Below are 18,335 nucleotides of genomic sequence, written 5' to 3' on the forward strand. Positions count from 1 at the left end.
CTAAGTAAGATGCTGTAATGATTATAATTTATCTTATATTATTTGTTTTTGTTTTGTTATCATTTGTCTGTCTGATTTTCATTTATTATTAGTTATATGTCAATTTATTATTATTTACTATTTACCTGTTTATTATTTAACTATACCTATGCATTTATTCATCTATTTTATTTGTTATTTACATTATCATAGTTTTTATTTATTATCAATATGATTTTTTTTTTCGCATCCGACCTAGATATGGATCAAAAGGTCTCCTGTCGGCATGCTCAGCCTTTGTAATCCTTTGTAGTATATACGGAATTATATTATGAATATGGATATATATAGAACATCTACATACTAAAATGTAACAGGAAAAGATAGGGCTGGATTCGGATAGAATATATGCATAGGTATACACCTTTATATATCCTACGATGTGGCATATACGGATTGGCGTATGTTGGCTTCCTGCGCTGAAGGATGCGGATAGGTAAATACGCAGTTATAAATTACGCATTACATTACATTATGTTAGACTATATTACAGCCGCTACAGGTAACAGATCCCCCTCCCCTCCCGTCTTCCGAACGTCCATGTGGACAAACAAATATAACTAAACATAATCTATTGAAACCTAGACGTTATGGTGTAACATAACTAAATATCGCCTGTTATCCGACGTACGTTGAAAACAGCATGTAGTATGACTAATCAATGTTACCTCGTCGAACGATGTTATTTTAACTAGTGGCCGTAGACCAATATATTTCCACTACATATTAATTACTGTCAGATAACACCGTGTAACACATTTTTGTTCCCCAGTTCTAAATGTCATTTCCTGATTTTTTATATTCCATCATTATAACAAAACACTATAATTTAGTTATAAGTTTGGGCTTGTGATCAGGACTTTGATATTTCGAAATTTTCATTTTTTTCAAGCTTTTTTAATTTATCAGTTCATATGATTAAATCAATAGAGTATATATTTATTTTATGACATAAGCTTATTAAACAAACAAGTAAAATCAAATGACAGTTATAAAGCAACTTAAACACGTCAGAAATTACTAGATTTCCTGCATTTGCGGTTGTAGTCCAGGTCGAATTCCCTCACCAGCCCCTTCAATATAGTCCCCCATCATTTTCTCATTGTAGTGGCCCTGATACCTCCGCTCTTGGTGGAATCGCTTGCCTTGTTCTTCTGAATAGGCGCCCATATTGTCCTTGAATTTACCCAGGAGAGCGTCCAGCATACAAAGTTTAAGGGACATCCTGCATCCCATGGCGCCAAAAGTCTTTACCAGATTCTGTACCAGCTGCTGGTAGTTTTCAGCTCTGTGGTTGCCCAGGAAGCCCTTGGCATCTGCTATGAAAAGTTCCATGCTGTTCTTTCAATCCAACTGAGCTTATTGGAGAACTCGGTAGACTCAAACACCTTTATCTGAGGTCAAACAAAAATCCCACCTTTGGTTTTGGCCTTAGATAACTTGGGGGAAGAACTCAAGAACCTACTTAAAAGCGACTGATTCCTGGTTGAGAGCCTTCACGAACTGCTTCATCAACCCCACCTTAATGTGCAATGGCGCCAAGAACACAATCATGGGATGAACCAAAGACTCCCACATGACGTTCTGGATCCTAGCTACAGATTCTGTTCGCTGCACCAGTTTTTTTCCTGTTGTAGTGGTCAGAGGTGGCTCTGCTATCCAAAAGGCAGAAGAAGCATTGAACTGTGATAAAGCTTCCCTGGATACCAATCAGGAAAGCCACCATCTGATAGGCTCCAGTTATTTCCCAATTGTATTGGTTGTATTGCAGAGCTTCCAGTAGGACTTTTACACTGTAGTAGTCTTCCTTCAGGCAGACTGAATGAACTAGGGGCAGCGTCGGGAACTCGTTTCCATTGTGGAGGAGGACAGCCTTCAAACTTGTGGTAGAGCTGTCTATGAAGAGCCACCACTCCTTGGGCACAAACGGCACCCTCAATAACGTCAAACAGTCCAGGCATATCATGATAGAAGCAGAGGCGATCCCTAAGAGTGTGAAAACTTGAGAAAAGTTCGTGCCGACTTCTCTCACTTGTCACATACACCTCCCCCTTGACCAAGTTCTAATGCCTCATCCTGCAGATGAATAGCTCTGCATTGGATTTGGACCCATATCCCTGACCAAGTCATTTACTTCTTTCTGATTTGGAAAATGAGAAACTTTCTCTGGTACCTCAGGCTGGTAAGCCAAGGCCTCTCAGGATCCATCTCCTCTTCATCAAAATCTTGTCTTGGACTTCACCTAGAGCAGGTGGCACTGGCACAGAATATTTGGAGCATTGAGGAATTGGTGCGACTGATGATGGGAAATCTGGGTAATGCACAGCATCACCATTCTTTCCTTTCCACCGCTTGCTAATATCCATCATGCGAAAATGGCAGTTTGTGGTGTGGTCTGTTGACTTTTCCCACCTCGCAGCCACTCTTCCAGTGTCTTCTTACAGTGCTCACATTAGTTAGGGGCCCAGGGCTTGTTCTGGTCCCCAACTGGCATCCCAAAGTATTCTAGCAGGCTTCACAAACCTTCATCGACGTTTCCAAGGAGAAAATTTTTGCCTCTCTTCTTTATATACTCGCCGCACATATAACAGAAAGAGTAAGGGGGGGGGTGCCAGCAGCAATCAATAAATATTGATCTTATAGACCTGAAAGTATAGATTATAAAAATGTTAAATGAACATGCATGTATAAAATAAGTAGGGTAATTCAGGCTACAGTCATAACATTTTGAAAAGAATGCACCAAAATTGCACCAATTGCACTCGAAAATATGACATAAATTACTCTTACTGCAACTCTATAAAATTTTATCAAGTTGAATGCTAGTGACTACCCTACAATTTTTACAAACCCAAAAATATAACTGTTTAATAACATTTTTACAAGCCAGGATCAGAGAAAAAATACATGGTGTAACCTTAGTAACGACTTAAAAAATGTATGTTCACACTGGAATATTTATGGATCGGTTGGTTTAATTCAGAAATATAGATGATATCACTGCCGTCATGGCGGTTTCAGCCGAAAAATCCGTCAGAAACACCAACACGATTTCAGCATTTACCAAACCTCTTTTAATTTATCGTAACTCAACCCCCACGAAAATGTGAAAAAGGGATGTTGTGTGTTATGGTCCCATGAAATATTTTACATCTGTTAATGTTTACACCACAACTATTCTCCAATTTCCGCTTCAAACAGTTCTCGATAGAATTGGTGAAGATGCAAATGTAATGAGTGGACATTTTAATTTAAAAAAAAGTCTCACTGATATAACAGGACTCTTCTATACCCGTTGCACTGAGATCTGGCCGTTAGGGCGGAGCACTGGGAGTTCCCCTGTGGTGCCACATATAATTATTCTATAATTTCATTTTATTTTATAATTCTATTTTATAGTTTTATAATGTTGCCTCATATGATTATATTATAATTTTTGTCACACACCACCACTGAGGTAAAAATCAAAGCAATGTTTTCTATACAAAGGTTTCGTTTCTTTAAGTCTAGATATGGCATATATGCATGAGAGAGCGACGTTGCCGCTACATCTAATCTCTGGCCCCGCCCCCCTCATACTGCATTCAGAAAACATTGCATCCACATGCACGTTCTCGCCATGGATGCCCACATGTGGCAACACCGGGAAATCTCCTAGCCCCGCCTTATCGGCCAATTCTCCTTGCGCTGACTATAGGTATTCTTCACTGCATGTTCTGAGTGCCCTAACGAAGCAGCATATCACTACTCTTTTCTTGACCCTGGGAGTATAAAATAAATAAATCGTTTTTGTTGATTTTTTTTTTTTTGTATTTATCTCATAAATTAAAAAAAAAAATCCTAAAACAATATATCTTATAATTTGTTTGGCATATATTTAAAATAAAGCCATTTAGTATTATTGTAAGAGAATCTAGCCCCATCATTTAGCTCCCCATGTATGTTCTGTACTTGAATATAATTGTTACTGGGCGGTTATAATAAGCTTTCTTCTTTTCCCGTTCTGAGGTCTATATGTTATCAATATTACAAAGAATTTCAAAGGAGCATGTCGATAGGAGACCTCCTCAATTAGGTTGGATGCGAAAAATTATAATAATGATAAGTAAATAAACAAATAAATATATATGTAAAGTTAAATAATAAACATAAATATTAAATGATAATAAATTGACACATAAATAATAATAAATTATAATAAATCAAATAATATTAAACAAACAGACAACTAATAACAAACAAATAAACAAATTATATAAAATAAATGGCAGGCATTACAGCATCTTTATGATCTTGCTTCGGTGTTTATCTAAACAAATCTTAAGCTTCGAACTAACTACATTGCACTGTCTCTGCAAGAAGTTTATTCCATTCAACTACACTGTTGGCGAATTTGTTTCTACTCACTTCCATATTAAATCTATTTCCTGCCAGTTTGAGACCATTATATCTGGTCGGATTCTCATTCAATGTGAAAATTTTGTCTCTGTGACTTTTGATGTTGTCAACTCTTGAGAATCTTAAAGACCCGTATCAATTCACCTCTGAGTCTACGCCACTTTTTTCCTATATTATGTTCGTCCTAATCATGCATTTACCTTAGTAGTTCTTTTTTCATTTTCATAATTCCTAAATATGATATATAATAGCATGCAGCACTCGACACAATCACCCTTCAACAAATACAATGAAAATGCAGAATGAACACAACAAACGACGTCACTGCGGAGTAGATTACTAGATGGCGATACGGATAGGTTTTGAGAGTTGATAATAATAATAATGGCTGAAACAGGCGACGTTTTAGTGCTATTAGGATAATTGATTTCAAATTACAACAAATAAAAAACGATGGGGTTTTTGTATGATTTATTTAGCTATCATTGACTTTAAGATGTACTAAAACTAATTCTGGTAAAATTGGACAGAGGATAGGGGTGAATGGAGAAGGGTTGTGTATGGATGATGCTGTGATGCATGAGGGGGAGTGGATGGGGGATGGGGTGTGAGGAAGTATGTATGAGAAATAAATTTACGCAGCCCGAAGGTATTTCTCCCCATCTCCGTTTCTGGGTGAGGGGACGGAGAGGGGGGGGGTCACTGAATTAATGAAGCGGCCTTCCCATGGATGTGCTGTGTCTTGCGACACTGCTTCTGACCCAGGGCAGTGGACATGATGCAGGGATGACCCATCGTCCAGGAGGTGCCAAGATGAGAGGGAGGGTGGAGGGGAGTGGAATATGTAGGGGATGGAATGGGTGGGAGTGGTTTCTATGCCTTTTTCTTTTTGTCTACCCCCCCGTGTAAGGGGGAAAAAGCCTTTGGTATATGTATGTATGCATCAATTTTCAAGGTGGTTACATTGCAAGATTTAACCATACTTTTGACAGTAGCTTGGGAAAATAAGTATGATTTCTTAAATTACTTTAATAGAGTATGATTACTTTTTACTGATTTTTATTGTACTTAATACAATGTCTAATTCTATTTATTTATTAATTCATTTATTTATTTTCACCATTCTTGCGTTACAAATTAAGTTTCCGTGGCCCTCAATCGTCTGTGGGCCCTAGGCCAATGGCCTCCTATTAATATATCTAGCCCTGCATCTATATCAACAGCAACTGGGAAACCTAACTATAAAGACAGGTAGAAAGATGTTTAAAGACTTCCCCCCCCCCTTTGGTAAGAGATAAACTGCATAAGGGAGGGTTTTGAGAGGATTAGGAGAGGAAGGGGGAGTAATTGGTAAGGAACAGTGTGGGTTTAAGAAAGGTAGAGAATGCGTGGATAAAATTTTTGTGGCAATGTAGATATGTGAGAAGTTTTTGGCAAAAGTTAGGATATTTTGTTTTGTCTTTTATGGATCTAGAGAAGGCTTATGACAGGGTCAACAGGAAGGCATTGTGGGAAGTGTTGCAGATATGTGGGATAAGAGGAAAGCTGCAATGGGCAGTCAAAAGCTTGAGTAGTAGAGTTTGTGTAGGGTTGTGAATGGTAAAAGTGAATGGTTTAAGGTGAAAGTGGGGTTGCACCAGTGATTTGTCACCATGATTGTTCACTGTATAAATACATACATATACCAAAGGCTTTTCCCCCTTATATGGGGGGGGTAGCCAAAAAGAAAAAGGCATAGAAACCACTCCCACCCATTCCATTCCCTACATATTCCACTCCCCTCCACCCTCCCTCTTATCTTGGCACCTCCTTAATGACAGGTCATCCCTGCATCCTGTCCATTGCCCTGGGTCAGAAACAGTGTCACAAGACACAAAGACACAGCATGGGTGATGGGCAGGGTACTAGATATGGTTAGTGGGAGTCATGGGAAGTACTGTAGGAGATGAACATGTTATTGTTTGCTGAGGGTCTAAAGCAATTAGTGATGGAGTTTGGGAAGGTGTGTAATAGAAGGAAATTGAAAGTAAACATGGGTAAAAGGTGATGAGATGTATAAGAGGTGAGGGTGGCAGTGAGTTGGAGGTAAGTCTTAAAGGAGAGAGGTTAGAGGTGGATAGTTTTAAGTGTTTCGGGTCACATGTAGCAGGGAATGGAGGGGTGGGAGTGGAGGTGAACTGTAGAATGAAGGAAGCAAGTAAATATCTTGGGGAAAAATTAAAAGTATCTTGAAAAAGAGGTATTTGAGGACAGACACAATAAGAAGATTGTATGAAGAGGTGACTGTGCCTATGACTGTATGGATCAGGAACTTGGAATGTAAAGAAGGCACAAAGAAGTTTAAATGTGTTTGAGATGAAGTATTTGAGAAGTATAGTAGGGGTTACAAGGATGGATACAGGGAAATGAGGTGAGGAGGAGAGTAGGGGCAGAAAGGGAATTAGCAGATTGGGTTGATGAATGAATACTGGGATGTTTTGGGCATATGGAGTGAGTGAAGAATAATTAACAAAAGAAGTGTACAAAGCAGTGGTTGAGGGAACTTGAAGGGTAGATCAAGAATGAGGTGGATGGATGGGGTGAAGGGGGCCTTGGGTAAAAGGGGAATGTCTGTTGAGCAGGGAAGGAAGAAGGTAGAGATAGAGACAAGTGGAGAATAGTTGTTATTGGACGATAAATTGATGCCGCCTGAAGTAATTTCTTCTCATCTCTATTTACACATGAGGGGACAAGGCTGGAGCGTCACCATGTATATGAATCCATGTGGGGTACACAAGCTTAGGCAGTTGTGCCCTAATATGGATGTTGTTGCACTGCTTCTGGCCAAGGCAGTGGGTGAAGGGCAGGGATGACCTTTGATCCTCAAAGAACTAAAGCCTAGTACACACTGAGCCTCATACAGTGCTACATGAGGCAATTGGCAGTGTTCAATGCAGTGCTGAGTGTCCATACTGTGACTACCTGTAATGCTGCAGTGTCAGTTACCTCCGAACATTGTCAAGGGAAAGATGTGTGTCCTCAATGTCCAGTTCACAGTTCATAATGTGAGACATTGCTGCTTTAATTACTTCTAAACTTGCGACACTGCTTCTGACCCAGGGCAGTGGACAGGATGCAGGGATGACCCGTCATCCAGGAGGTGCCAAGATAGGAGGGAGGAGGGTGGAGGGGAGTGGAATATATGGGAAATGAAATGGGTGGGAGTGATTTCTATACCTTTTTCATTTTGGCTACCCCCCTGTATAAAGGGGAAAAAGCCTTTGGTATATGTATGTATGTAAACTTGCACTAATTGTTTTCATTTATCTATTCTTATTTATTTATTCTTATTTTGAAGAAAGATTAGTAAAAAAAAAGTGTGGAAGGCATAGGCGGATGGAATGAACATGAGGGGGACACCAAGGATGAGATGGATGGATGGGGTAAAAGGGGTGTTGGGAATGAGGGAGAAGACAGAAGATAGGGGTGAGTGGAGAATGGTGGTGTATGGATGATGCTGTGATGCATGGAAGGGAGTAGATGGGGGATGGAAGGGGTTAGGGAGTATGTATGAATATTCTGATGCAACCTGAAGGGATTTCTCCCAGTCTTCTCTTTTTCTGGATGAGGGGATGGAGAGTGGGGGTTGCTGATTAAATGAAGTGGCCTCATTGTGGATGTGTTGTGTTTTGCTGCATTGCTTCTGACCCAGGGTGATGGGTGAGATGCAGGGATGACCTGTCATCCAGGAGGAGCCAAGAAAAGAGGGAGGGGTGAAGGTGAATGGGAGTGGGGTATGTGGGGATGAAAGGGGTGGGAGTGGATTTATGCCTTTGACTTTGGCTACCTCCCTTGTAAGGGGGAAATAGCCCTTTGTATATATATTCTTATTTCTTTATACTCTTAAGTTCCTCAGCTTATACTCCTTGCACTTCACATTCCAAAGGCAAGGATGCTGCTGTAGTAAATCTATAAATAATTAATTTTGGCTGGGTGTAAGAGAAATTGTTGGTCCTAAAGAGCACTCTGGCAGAGTAGGACCAGATTAACAATAAATAAATATAAATGCAAAAGGGTTGCTTCTTGTCCACTTGGATATAGTGTGTGATGTACCTTTCCCCTTGGTGTCAAGATGGACACTGCTCCACTACATGAAATTAGAACCATTGTGAAATAAGGTTTCATGTTGCAAAAGCCCACAAAACAATGTGTTAGGTAATATGTCTGAGCTGCATGAGGCTCAGTGTGTACTAGCCTTACGACAGAAGGGAAACAAATGGATGATGATTGAGTATGGGGTGTGTGCATGCCTTGGCTGGCTCCTTAACAAGATGGAAGAAGTCTTTTGGTGTATAGGTAGATTCTTTTAGTGACTAGAAACCTGCAACACCACACTGGGAACCAACATTCCTCTGGTCCACTGATATCTTTGGGAAGAATCATTGGGCTGTTGTCTGTGTTGTAGCTAGTTGGTTGCAGCTTATCAAAGTGTACTACAGAGCCCCGACCTTCATGATAAACCTTGAAGAAAAACCTAGGACTGAGGTTATGATTCTGAGTTTTGTTTGTGCGGGCTGAAGATAATAAACTTTAAGCTCTGTCTACATACCAATAGGCTTCTTCCCCCATATAGGGGAGGTAGTCAGTCCTTGTCCTCAAAAAAATGTAAGCGAGCAAAAAAGTACTCACTTAAATTTTCTCCACGACTGCTAGGTGAGCACTTTTTTATACTGTTGGAATTGAATCATGACACACTAAACAGAGATGTCTTTTTTCTTTAACATGTGAATATTACAGGAGACCTACTCGTCTCCTTATTAATAAGTGGGAGATATTAAATTGTTTCCAACTTTTTATGCAGTTGTCTTGTGTTTGTTGTTTAGTACTTACCCTTAAACTTTACCATGTTTTTGATGCTTGGCTTCATTCTGTGGTAAACACATTGAGGCACGCAAAATTTGAACTTCGATATTTCATAGGTGAGCATTTTTTAGTGCTCCTCATTTCAAATTTAGGCACGTTATGGCGCAGGTGCAAAAATGAGTGCCTTAAAGGATAAGCCCTCAGCAGCCAGCCAAGGCATGCACCCACCCTTACCCATCGCTCTTCCTAGATACTATGCCATGACTTCTCATACAATGAAAATAAAGAGAGCAGGCTCTCTAATACCATCACTCTGTTCCACTTTGTCCTTTGAGATTGAATAAGATATTGTATTCTTATTGTAGGAATAACTTACTACAAGCCACTTGAAGAAAGTACCCACAAATACTACATTAACTCTGTATTTCTGTCAAAGAGGGCTTAATTTCTAGATAGAGGTTAAAGATACTTCCCACAATTACTGAAATAATTGTTTATTTTCCAACTTTTATATCATATTCTAAAGTATACAAGAAAAAGATTCTTTTCAAATCGATGTTTTCCATTCATGTGTTTTATTTACTGGTCCAAGGCATTGATGAGGCAAAAGGATTTCCTGCTGTCATTTCTATGTCACAGTTTTGTAACATTCACACTCCTTATAACTAAAGTAGTAATAATAATTATCAGTGTCACATTTATTATTGTTAACATTATTTTCCTTAAAATTCTATTGACTACAACCAGGGTCCCCAAGGAGTTATTGTCACGGAGATGTATGGCCTCAAGGTTCTAATAGGTGTGTACAGGACTTGCTTGAAGTGTAATATACAAAATTGACTAAAAGTGCAATGTACAAGTGTCTAGACCTTATGAGTACAATGGGATTATTTGTATGTAGTAAACAACAGTGTACATTTGTGTGTTACATTTAGCTTTCTGTTGCAAAGAAACCAAGACCATTTCCTAAGTTCTTTGTAAGACCAAACCCCAAAATTTTGAAGTGCAAATTTTGTAAAGAAGAATGTTCAAATACTCCCTTATAATACTCAGTACACTTCAAATAAGAATTTCATCTCCTTTTGCATCACTCTGTACATAGATTCCTATTAAACCTTAAGAATTAGAAGAAATATCTGAGGTTTGGGTTGTACTCGACAGAATAAGAAAATATACAGTGGTCTCATGTTAAACAAGACATTTGGGGTAAAATGAAAATAAAATTATCTCCAAACAGACATTACAATATCAACTTAACACTAATGATGAATTTAGAGTAGTTTACAATCAAAGACTGCTCAATGCAACACTGAGGGCATCTTCATCGTAATTAAATATAATTATCGTGAAAAGGGCATCCATTTGAGAAATAAGAAGAAGAAAGAGGAGTAATGAGAAAGGTTTGCAAATTGTTAAGATTAGGAAGAGTACTTTTGATTTTATTTTGAACCACAGGGGTATTTTGAACAAGATCATTTGCTCTGAAGAAGGGACAGTATGTAGAAGGGAAGTCACAGCTAACTTAAGATCTACCCTACAGACAAAGGTATGAATTTTTTTTTTAAAAACTACTAATGCTTCCATTTCAGGATTCTATCACCAAGGAATTTCAAATATATATCATATTTGAAAATGGAAAACATATTTCCCTCAAGAAGTGTGAGACATCACACTACTTGAGAACTCACTTGGCAGGTACCTCATCTGTTCTCTCCCATAATTTGTCTCTTTTTCTCTCTTGTATCACATACTGGGAGAGATGCTATTAAAAATTCAAATAATCCCTCATATCAATAAAAAAAAAATAATAAAAAACAATAATAATAATAATTATAATGTTTAATGCTATGAAATGATGACAACGATGCTCAAGGTCTTACACTAGCTACTGGGCCTCCATCTTAGCTCGAACTTTAGCATGAATCTTGTGAAACTCCGAGGAAGGGTTGCCTTCAGACTGGGGTGCAATCTTCTCATCCTTTTCCAACTGCGGGAGTAAGTCATTAAATTATTAGAATAGTATATAAATACCCACAGGCACTGTGGGAGGGATTGCAAATATATGGGATAGGATGAAAACTGTTAAGAGCAGTCAAGAGTTTTTGTGTGAGTAGTAGAGCTTGTGTTAGAATCAGAAATGAAGAGAGCGAGTGGTTTGAGGTAAAGGTGGGATTTTGCCATGGATGTATTATGTCGCCTTGGCTGTTCAATTTATACATGGATGGGTTGGTGTGAGAGGAAAATGCAAGGGTTGGGAATTGGAGATAGTTAAAGGAAATGGAGAAAAGTGGGAGATAAGCCAGTTGCTGTTTGCTGACAGCACTGCACTTGTGGCATTATCAGAGGAGGGATTGAGGAAGTTAGTGACAGAATTTGAGAAAATGTGCAGGAGAAAGAAGTTGAAGATAAATGTGGGTAAAAGTAAGGTGATGAGGTGTACAAGGGGAGAAAGTAGCAGGAAACTGGAAGTAAGTATTAAGGGAGAGAGCTGGAGGAACTGGAGAGTTTTAGATACTTGGGTGTGAATGTGGCAGGAAAAAGAGGAGTGGTGGAGGTAGAATGTAGATGGGAAGAAGCAAGTAAATGCCATGGGGGATTAAAAAGTGTAATAGACATTTGGGAATGGATGCTAAGTGGAAATTGTATGAAGGAGTGATTGTGCTGACAGCACTGTATGGGGCAGAAATATGGAACATAGAGGAGTTTGAATGTGTTTGAGATGGGGTGCCCGAGAAGTATGATAGGGTTTACTAGGTTGGATAGAGTTAGAAACAAGGTGAGGAGGAGAGTGGGGTTGGAAAGGGAGTTGGGAGATAGAGTTGATGAAAGAGTATTGGGATGGTTTGGACATATGGAAAGAATAGGTGAAAAAAATTGGTAAAATAGGTATGGATGGCAGAGGTGGATGGATTGAACATGAAGGGGTGACCAAAGATGAGATGGATGGATGGGGTAAAAGAGGCATTGGGAAAGAGGAGGATGTTTGTTGAGGAAGGAAGGGAGAAGACAGAAGATATGGGTGAGTGGAGAATGGTTGTGTATGGATGATGCTGTGATGCATGGAAGGGAGTGGGTGGGGGATGGGGAGGGTAAGGGAGTATGTATGAATGATATTTTGATGCAGCCCAAAGGAATTTCTCCCCAGCTTCTCTTTTTCTGCATGAGGGGACAGTAAAAATGAGTTAAGAACAATCAGTAAAAGAGGTGTGGAAGGCAGAGGTGGAGACGGTGAACATGAGAGGATGACCAAGGACGAGATGGATGGATGGGGTAAAAGGGGCATTGGGAAAGAGGGGAATGTCTGTTGAGGAAGGGAGAAAACAGAAGATAGGGGTGAGTGGAGAATGGTTGTGTATGGATGATGATGTGATCCATTCAAGGGAGTGGGTGAGGAAGAAAGTGTGTATATTTTAATGCAGCCCGTCTTCTCTTTTTTTGCATGAGGTGACAGAGAGGGGGAGGTGGTCACTGATTAAATGAAGTGGCTTTGCTCTGGATATGCTGTGTCTTGCTGCATTGCTTCTGACCCCAGGCAATGGGTGGGATGCAGGGATGACCTCTTATCCACGAGGACCCAAGAAAAGAGGGAGGGGTGATGAATGGGAGTGGAGCGTGTGGGGATGGAATGGGTAGGAATGGATTTATGCCTTTTTGACTTTGGCTACCTCCCTTGTGATGGAGAAAAAGACCTTGGCATATGTATGTATTATTATCATCATATATATATGTATATTTAATGTTTGCTGGAGAGAGGGTAGAGTACCGGAGGACTGGAGTAGTGCCTGTATAGTTCCTCTTTACAAGGGAAAAGGGGACAAGTGTGAATGTAGTAATTTCAGAGGGATTAGCCTGTTGAGTGTAGTAGGGAAGGCTTATGGGAGGATCTTAATTGAGAGGATTAGGAGAGGAACAGAGGGAGTAATTGGTGAGGAACAGTGTGGATTTAGGACGGGTAGAGGTTGTGTAGATCAGATCTTTGTGGTAAGACAGATATGTGAGAAAGCTATAGGAAAGGGGAAGGATGTTTTTTGGGCTTTTGTGGATCTGGAGAGGGCTTGTGATGTGGTAGACAGAGGGGCGCTGTGGGAGGTTATGCAGATTTATGGGATAGGAGGAAAGCTTTTGGGAGCTGTCAAGAGTTTTTATGAGAGTAGTAGAGCATGTGTTAGGATTAGAAATGGAGAGAGTGAGTGGTTTGAAGTAAAGGTGGGACTTCGTCAAGGATGCGTTATGTCGCCCTGGCTGTTCAACTTATACATGGATGGGGTGGTGCGAGAGGTGAATGCTAGGGTGGTGAGTCAGGGATTGGAGATGGTTGGGGAAAATGGAGAAAAGTGGGAGGTGAGCCAGCTGTTGTTTGCGGACGACACTGCGCTTGTGGCAGGGTCAGAGGAGGGATTGAGGAAGCTGGTGGCAGAGTTTGGGAGAGTATGTGATAGAAGAAAGCTAAAGATAAATGTGGGTAAAAGTAAGGTGATGAGATGTACAAGGGGTGAAAGTGGCAGTAGACTGGAAGTGAACATTAAGGGAGAGCGACTGGAGGAAGTGGATAGTTTTAGATACTTGGGTGCAAGTGTAGCAAGAAAAGGTGGAGTGAAGGTGGAGGTAGAATGTAGATTGAGAGAAGCGAGTAAATGCCTTGGTGGTTTAAAGATTGTAATGAGGAATAGACATTTGGGAATGGATGCGAAGAGGAGACTGTATGAAGGAGTGATTGTGCCAACAGCACTGTATGGGGCAGAAACGTGGAACATAAGAGAAGAAGAGAGAAGGAGTTTGAATGTGTTTGAGATGAGGTGTCTGAGAAGTATGGTGGGGGTTACTAGGCTGGATAGAGTGAGAAATGAGGAGGTGAGGAGGAGAACAGGGGTGAAAAAGGATTTGGGAGATAGGGTTGATGAAAGAATATTAGGATGGTTTGGACACATGGAAAGAATGAGTGAAGAAAGACTAGTAAAAGAGGTATGGAAGGCAGATGTGGAGGGAGTGAACATGAGGGGACGTCCTAGGATGAGGTGGATGGATGGGGTGAAGGGGGCTTTGGGGAAGAGGGGAATGTCTGTTGAGGAAGGAAGGGAGAGGACGGAAGACAGAGGTGAGTGGAGAATGGTTGTATATGGATGATGTTGTGACTGCATGAGGAGGAATGGGCGGGGAAGTGGGGGGTGGGGTAGTATGTGTGAGTAAATTTTGACGCAGCCCGAAGGGATTTCTCCCCGTCCTCGCCTTATATGCAAAGGGGGACGGAGAGGGGGGGTCGCCGATTAAATGAAACGGCCTCGCTGTGGATGTACTGTGTCTTGCGACACTGCTTCTGACCCAGGGCGGTGGGCAGGGTGCAGGGATGACCCGTCATCCAGGAGGTGCTCAGATGAGAGGAAGGGTGGGAGGGGTGTGGAGTGTATTTAGGGATGAAATGGGTGGGAGTGTTTTTATGCCTTTCCCTTTTTGGCTACCTCCCTTGGAAGGGGGAAAAAGCCTTGGTATATGTATGTATGTATGTATATATATATATATATATATATATATATATATATATATTATATATATATGTAAAATTAATGAAAACATCTATCAGTATATCAATGTGGTGCATGAGCTGCGTATACCTTGGTCTCTTAACTTCTATATGAATCAAATATTTGTGGGTACATCAGGTTACCTGATGTACAATGATGCATCACAATATGCGCATTACAAAATATAAAGTTACTGCTGTTATACTCATTCCCTTTCACCCTGAATAAATATAACATCACAGAAAATGTGATCAAGCCTGTTCACAGAATATGGAGGTCACTCGGCTACGACTACAAAATAAATATAATCAGAAAGCTGACACCAGCATCCTTGTATACCCCATTGACAGCTCATGACACATACATAAGCCTAATCATATTCAAGAGGTTAATCCAGCACTCACCAATCACCATTTGGTTGGACATTAGGGCCTAGGATATAAAATGCCACCAATACCCAAAGTGGATTTATGTCCTGGGCCCAAACATCCACACAAGTGGCAGTTAGCAAGTGTTGGATTAAGAAACCCAGGTGTACTGTATAAAGTGGATGAATTGGAATCTCAAGGTGACACAGAAAGGAATAATATAAATATTTTATATGAAATGTTTGTGAAGTATGAGTATATGTGATACAGGGATGGATGAAGTGAGAATCTGGTTATTGAGCAAACCTCTTGCTCCCAATAAGCTAATAAATGTGGTGCCTGCCAATTCTAAAACAATTTCCCAACCTAAGCACACTAGTTTGCCCTTTGCCACAGGTCTCTGTTGCAGGATACCCATGGTGCTGTCATGCTGGTCCTCTCCGTGGATGGACTATAAGACTGCAAAGGGATGGAAGAAGAAACAACACAGTGACCTTCAAACATCCTAATCCATTCAAAGATCCCTAGGATGTAATACTTCATCCCATACTATACGACACAGAATGGGAGACTGAATTGTACATAATTAAGCACACCAACAACACAACATATCCTTTATAAGGGATTTGTGGGAAAACCCCATTCCAACAATGGCATTCCTCAGAGACAGGACTTCTCTGTTAAAAAGTCTAGGGAATGACACTGATGACAACAACAACAACCAATAAATCTTCTCTATCAAGGACTTTCATGATTCTGAAAATGGACAATAGATCTCCTCTTTCTCTTCTTTGTACCAGAGTTGGTAGTTCTAGTTTAGACAATCTTTGTTCTTATGTCAATTTTGAAAGTGTTGGGGCCATCTTTGTTGTTGCTCTTTGGATTCTTTCTAATTTCCTTATATTCTTTTTTGTACTGGGTGTCCATAGTGTTGCACTGTACTCCAATCTTGGTCTTATCAGTGTGACTAATATTTAACTTACCATTACTTCATCCAAGTAATTAAAACCCACCTTTATTGATCTTAGTAAGTTGTAGGTTTTTCTGACTATTTTGTTTATATGCTTGTCTGGGGACATGTCTTTGGTGATACTTAATCCTAGGCCCTTTTCGGAGCTTCTAGGAGCTGTCAAGAGTTTTTATGAGAGTAGTAGAGCTTGTGTCAGGATTAGAAATAGAGAGAGTGAGTGGTTCGAGGTAAAGGTGGGACTTTGCCAAGGATGCGTTATGTCGCCCTGGCTGTTCAACTTATACATGGATGGGGTAGTGCGAGAGGTAAATGCAAGGATAGTGGGTCAGGGATTGGAGATGGTTAAAGAAAATGGAGAAAAGTGGGAGGTGAGCCAGCTGTTGTTTGCGGACGACACTGCGCTTGTGGCAGGATCGGAGGAGGGATTGAGGAAATTGGTGACAGAGTTTGGGAGAGTGTGTGATAGAAGAAAGCTGAAGATAAATGTGGGTAAAAGTTAGGTGATGAGATGTACAAGGAGTGAAAGTGGCAGTAGACTGGAAGTGAGCATTAAGGGAGAGCGACTGGAGGAAGTGGATAGTTTTAGATACTTGGGTGCAAATGTGGCAGGAAAAGTGGAGTGAAGGTGGAGGTAGAATGTAGATTGAGAGAATCAATTAAATGCCTTGGTGGATTGAAAAGTGTAATGAGGAACAGACATTTGGGAATGGATACTAAGAGGAGACTGTATGAAGGAGTGATTGTGCCAACAGCACTGTATGGGGCAGAAACATGGAACATAAGAGAGGAAGAGAGAAGGAGTTTGAATGTGTTTGAGATGAGGTGTCTGAGAAGTATGATGGGGGTTACTAGGCTAGATAGAGTGAGAAATGAGGAGGTGAGGAGGAGACAGGGGTGGAAAGGGAGTTGGGAGATAGGGTTGATGAAAGAGTATTAGGATGGTTTGGACACATGGAAAGAATGAGTGAAGAAAGACTAGTAAAAGAGGTATGGAAGGCAGATGTGGAGGGAGTGAACATGAAGGGATGTCCTAGGATGAGGTGGATAGATGGGGTGAAGGGGGCTTTGGGGAAGAGGGAAATGTCTGTTGAGGAAGGATGGGAGAGGACAGAAGACAGGGGTGAATGGAGAATGGTTGTATATGGATGATGTTGTGATGCATGAGGTGGAATGGAGGGGGGATGGAGGGTGAGGTAGTATGTGTGAGCAAAATTTGACGCAGCCCGAAGGGATTTCTCCCCGTCTTCTCCTTTTATGCATGGGGGGACGGAGAGGTGGGGGTCGCCAATTTAATGAAGCGGCCTTGCTGTAGATGTGCTGTGTCTTGCAACACTGCTTCTGACCCAGGGCAGTGGACAAGGTGCAGGGATGACCCATCATCCAGGAGGTGCTAAGATAAGAGGGAGGGTGGAGGGGTGTGGAGTGTATTCAGGGATGGAATGGGTGGGAATGATTTTATGCCTTTTCCTTTTTGGCTACCTCCCTTGTAAGGGGGAAAAAGCCTTGGTATATGTATGTATATGTATGTAACTTTCTTTACTTTGTTTGTACAGATTTTATATTGGCCTAATATTCTTTTTTTTACTCTTTCCAAACTCTATTACAGTATACCACATTTCTTAAAGTTGGAGTTCACTTCCCACTTTTGGCTCCATTCCCAGATTTTGTCTGGGTCTCTCTTACTTTCTTTAGTATTTGTATACATACATATACCAAAGGCTTTTTCCCCCTACATGGGGGATAGCCAAAAAGGAAAAAGGCATAGAAACCACTCCCACCCATTCCATTTCCTATATATTCCACTCCCCTCCACCCTCCTCCCTCCCTCTTATCTTGGCACCTCCTGGACGACGGGTCATCCCTCCATCCTGTCCATTGCCCTGGGTCAGAAGCAGTGTCGCAAGACACAGCATATCCATAGCAAGGCCACTTCATAAATTCGGCGACGCCCCTTCTCCGTCCCCCCATGCAGAAAAGGAGAAGATAGGGAGAAATCCCTTCGGGCTGAGTCCAATTTTTTTTCTCATATATACTTCCTCACCCCCCATCCCCCGCCCACTTCCCCTCATGCATCACAGTATTTGTACCTAGTTGTATTTACCTAGGAGTATCTTACGGGAAGAGGAGCTATGCTCATGATGTCCCATTCCTGTATCTCACCATATCTAATTTGCTCTTAAATTCTTGTAATGTTTTTGC

The 18,335-nt window shown here is 40.8% G+C and overlaps 2 protein-coding genes across 3 annotated transcripts in view; both read right to left on the reverse strand.

Annotated features, from left to right (window-relative positions):
• Dph5 (diphthine methyl ester synthase) overlaps nucleotides 1–4,678 on the reverse strand; it is a 55,210-nt gene extending 50,532 nt beyond the window's left edge. Inside the window, exon 1 of one of the 2 annotated variants that reach the window (XM_076212080.1) lies at nucleotides 4,638–4,678. In XM_076212080.1, the coding sequence (XP_076068195.1) occupies nucleotides 4,638–4,663 (26 nt within the window). In that variant the 5' untranslated portion in view covers nucleotides 4,664–4,678. Of the gene's footprint in view, nucleotides 1–4,446; nucleotides 4,549–4,637 lie in introns of those variants that run through there. The other variant, XM_076212077.1, reaches the window with a different exon arrangement.
• A 5,079-nt stretch (nucleotides 4,679–9,757) lies between these two features.
• Nucleotides 9,758–18,335, reverse strand: part of LOC143040719 (uncharacterized) — a 185,438-nt gene continuing 176,860 nt past the window's right edge. Inside the window, exon 7 of the mRNA XM_076212086.1 lies at nucleotides 9,758–11,266. Coding sequence (XP_076068201.1) covers nucleotides 11,165–11,266 — 102 coding nt within the window. The 3' untranslated portion in view covers nucleotides 9,758–11,164. The remainder of the gene's footprint in view (nucleotides 11,267–18,335) is intronic.

This window comes from Oratosquilla oratoria, chromosome 29 (genome assembly GCF_046742065.1).
Source record: "Oratosquilla oratoria isolate Oo_2021 chromosome 29, ASM4674206v1, whole genome shotgun sequence".
Lineage (NCBI taxonomy): Eukaryota > Metazoa > Arthropoda > Malacostraca > Stomatopoda > Squillidae > Oratosquilla > Oratosquilla oratoria.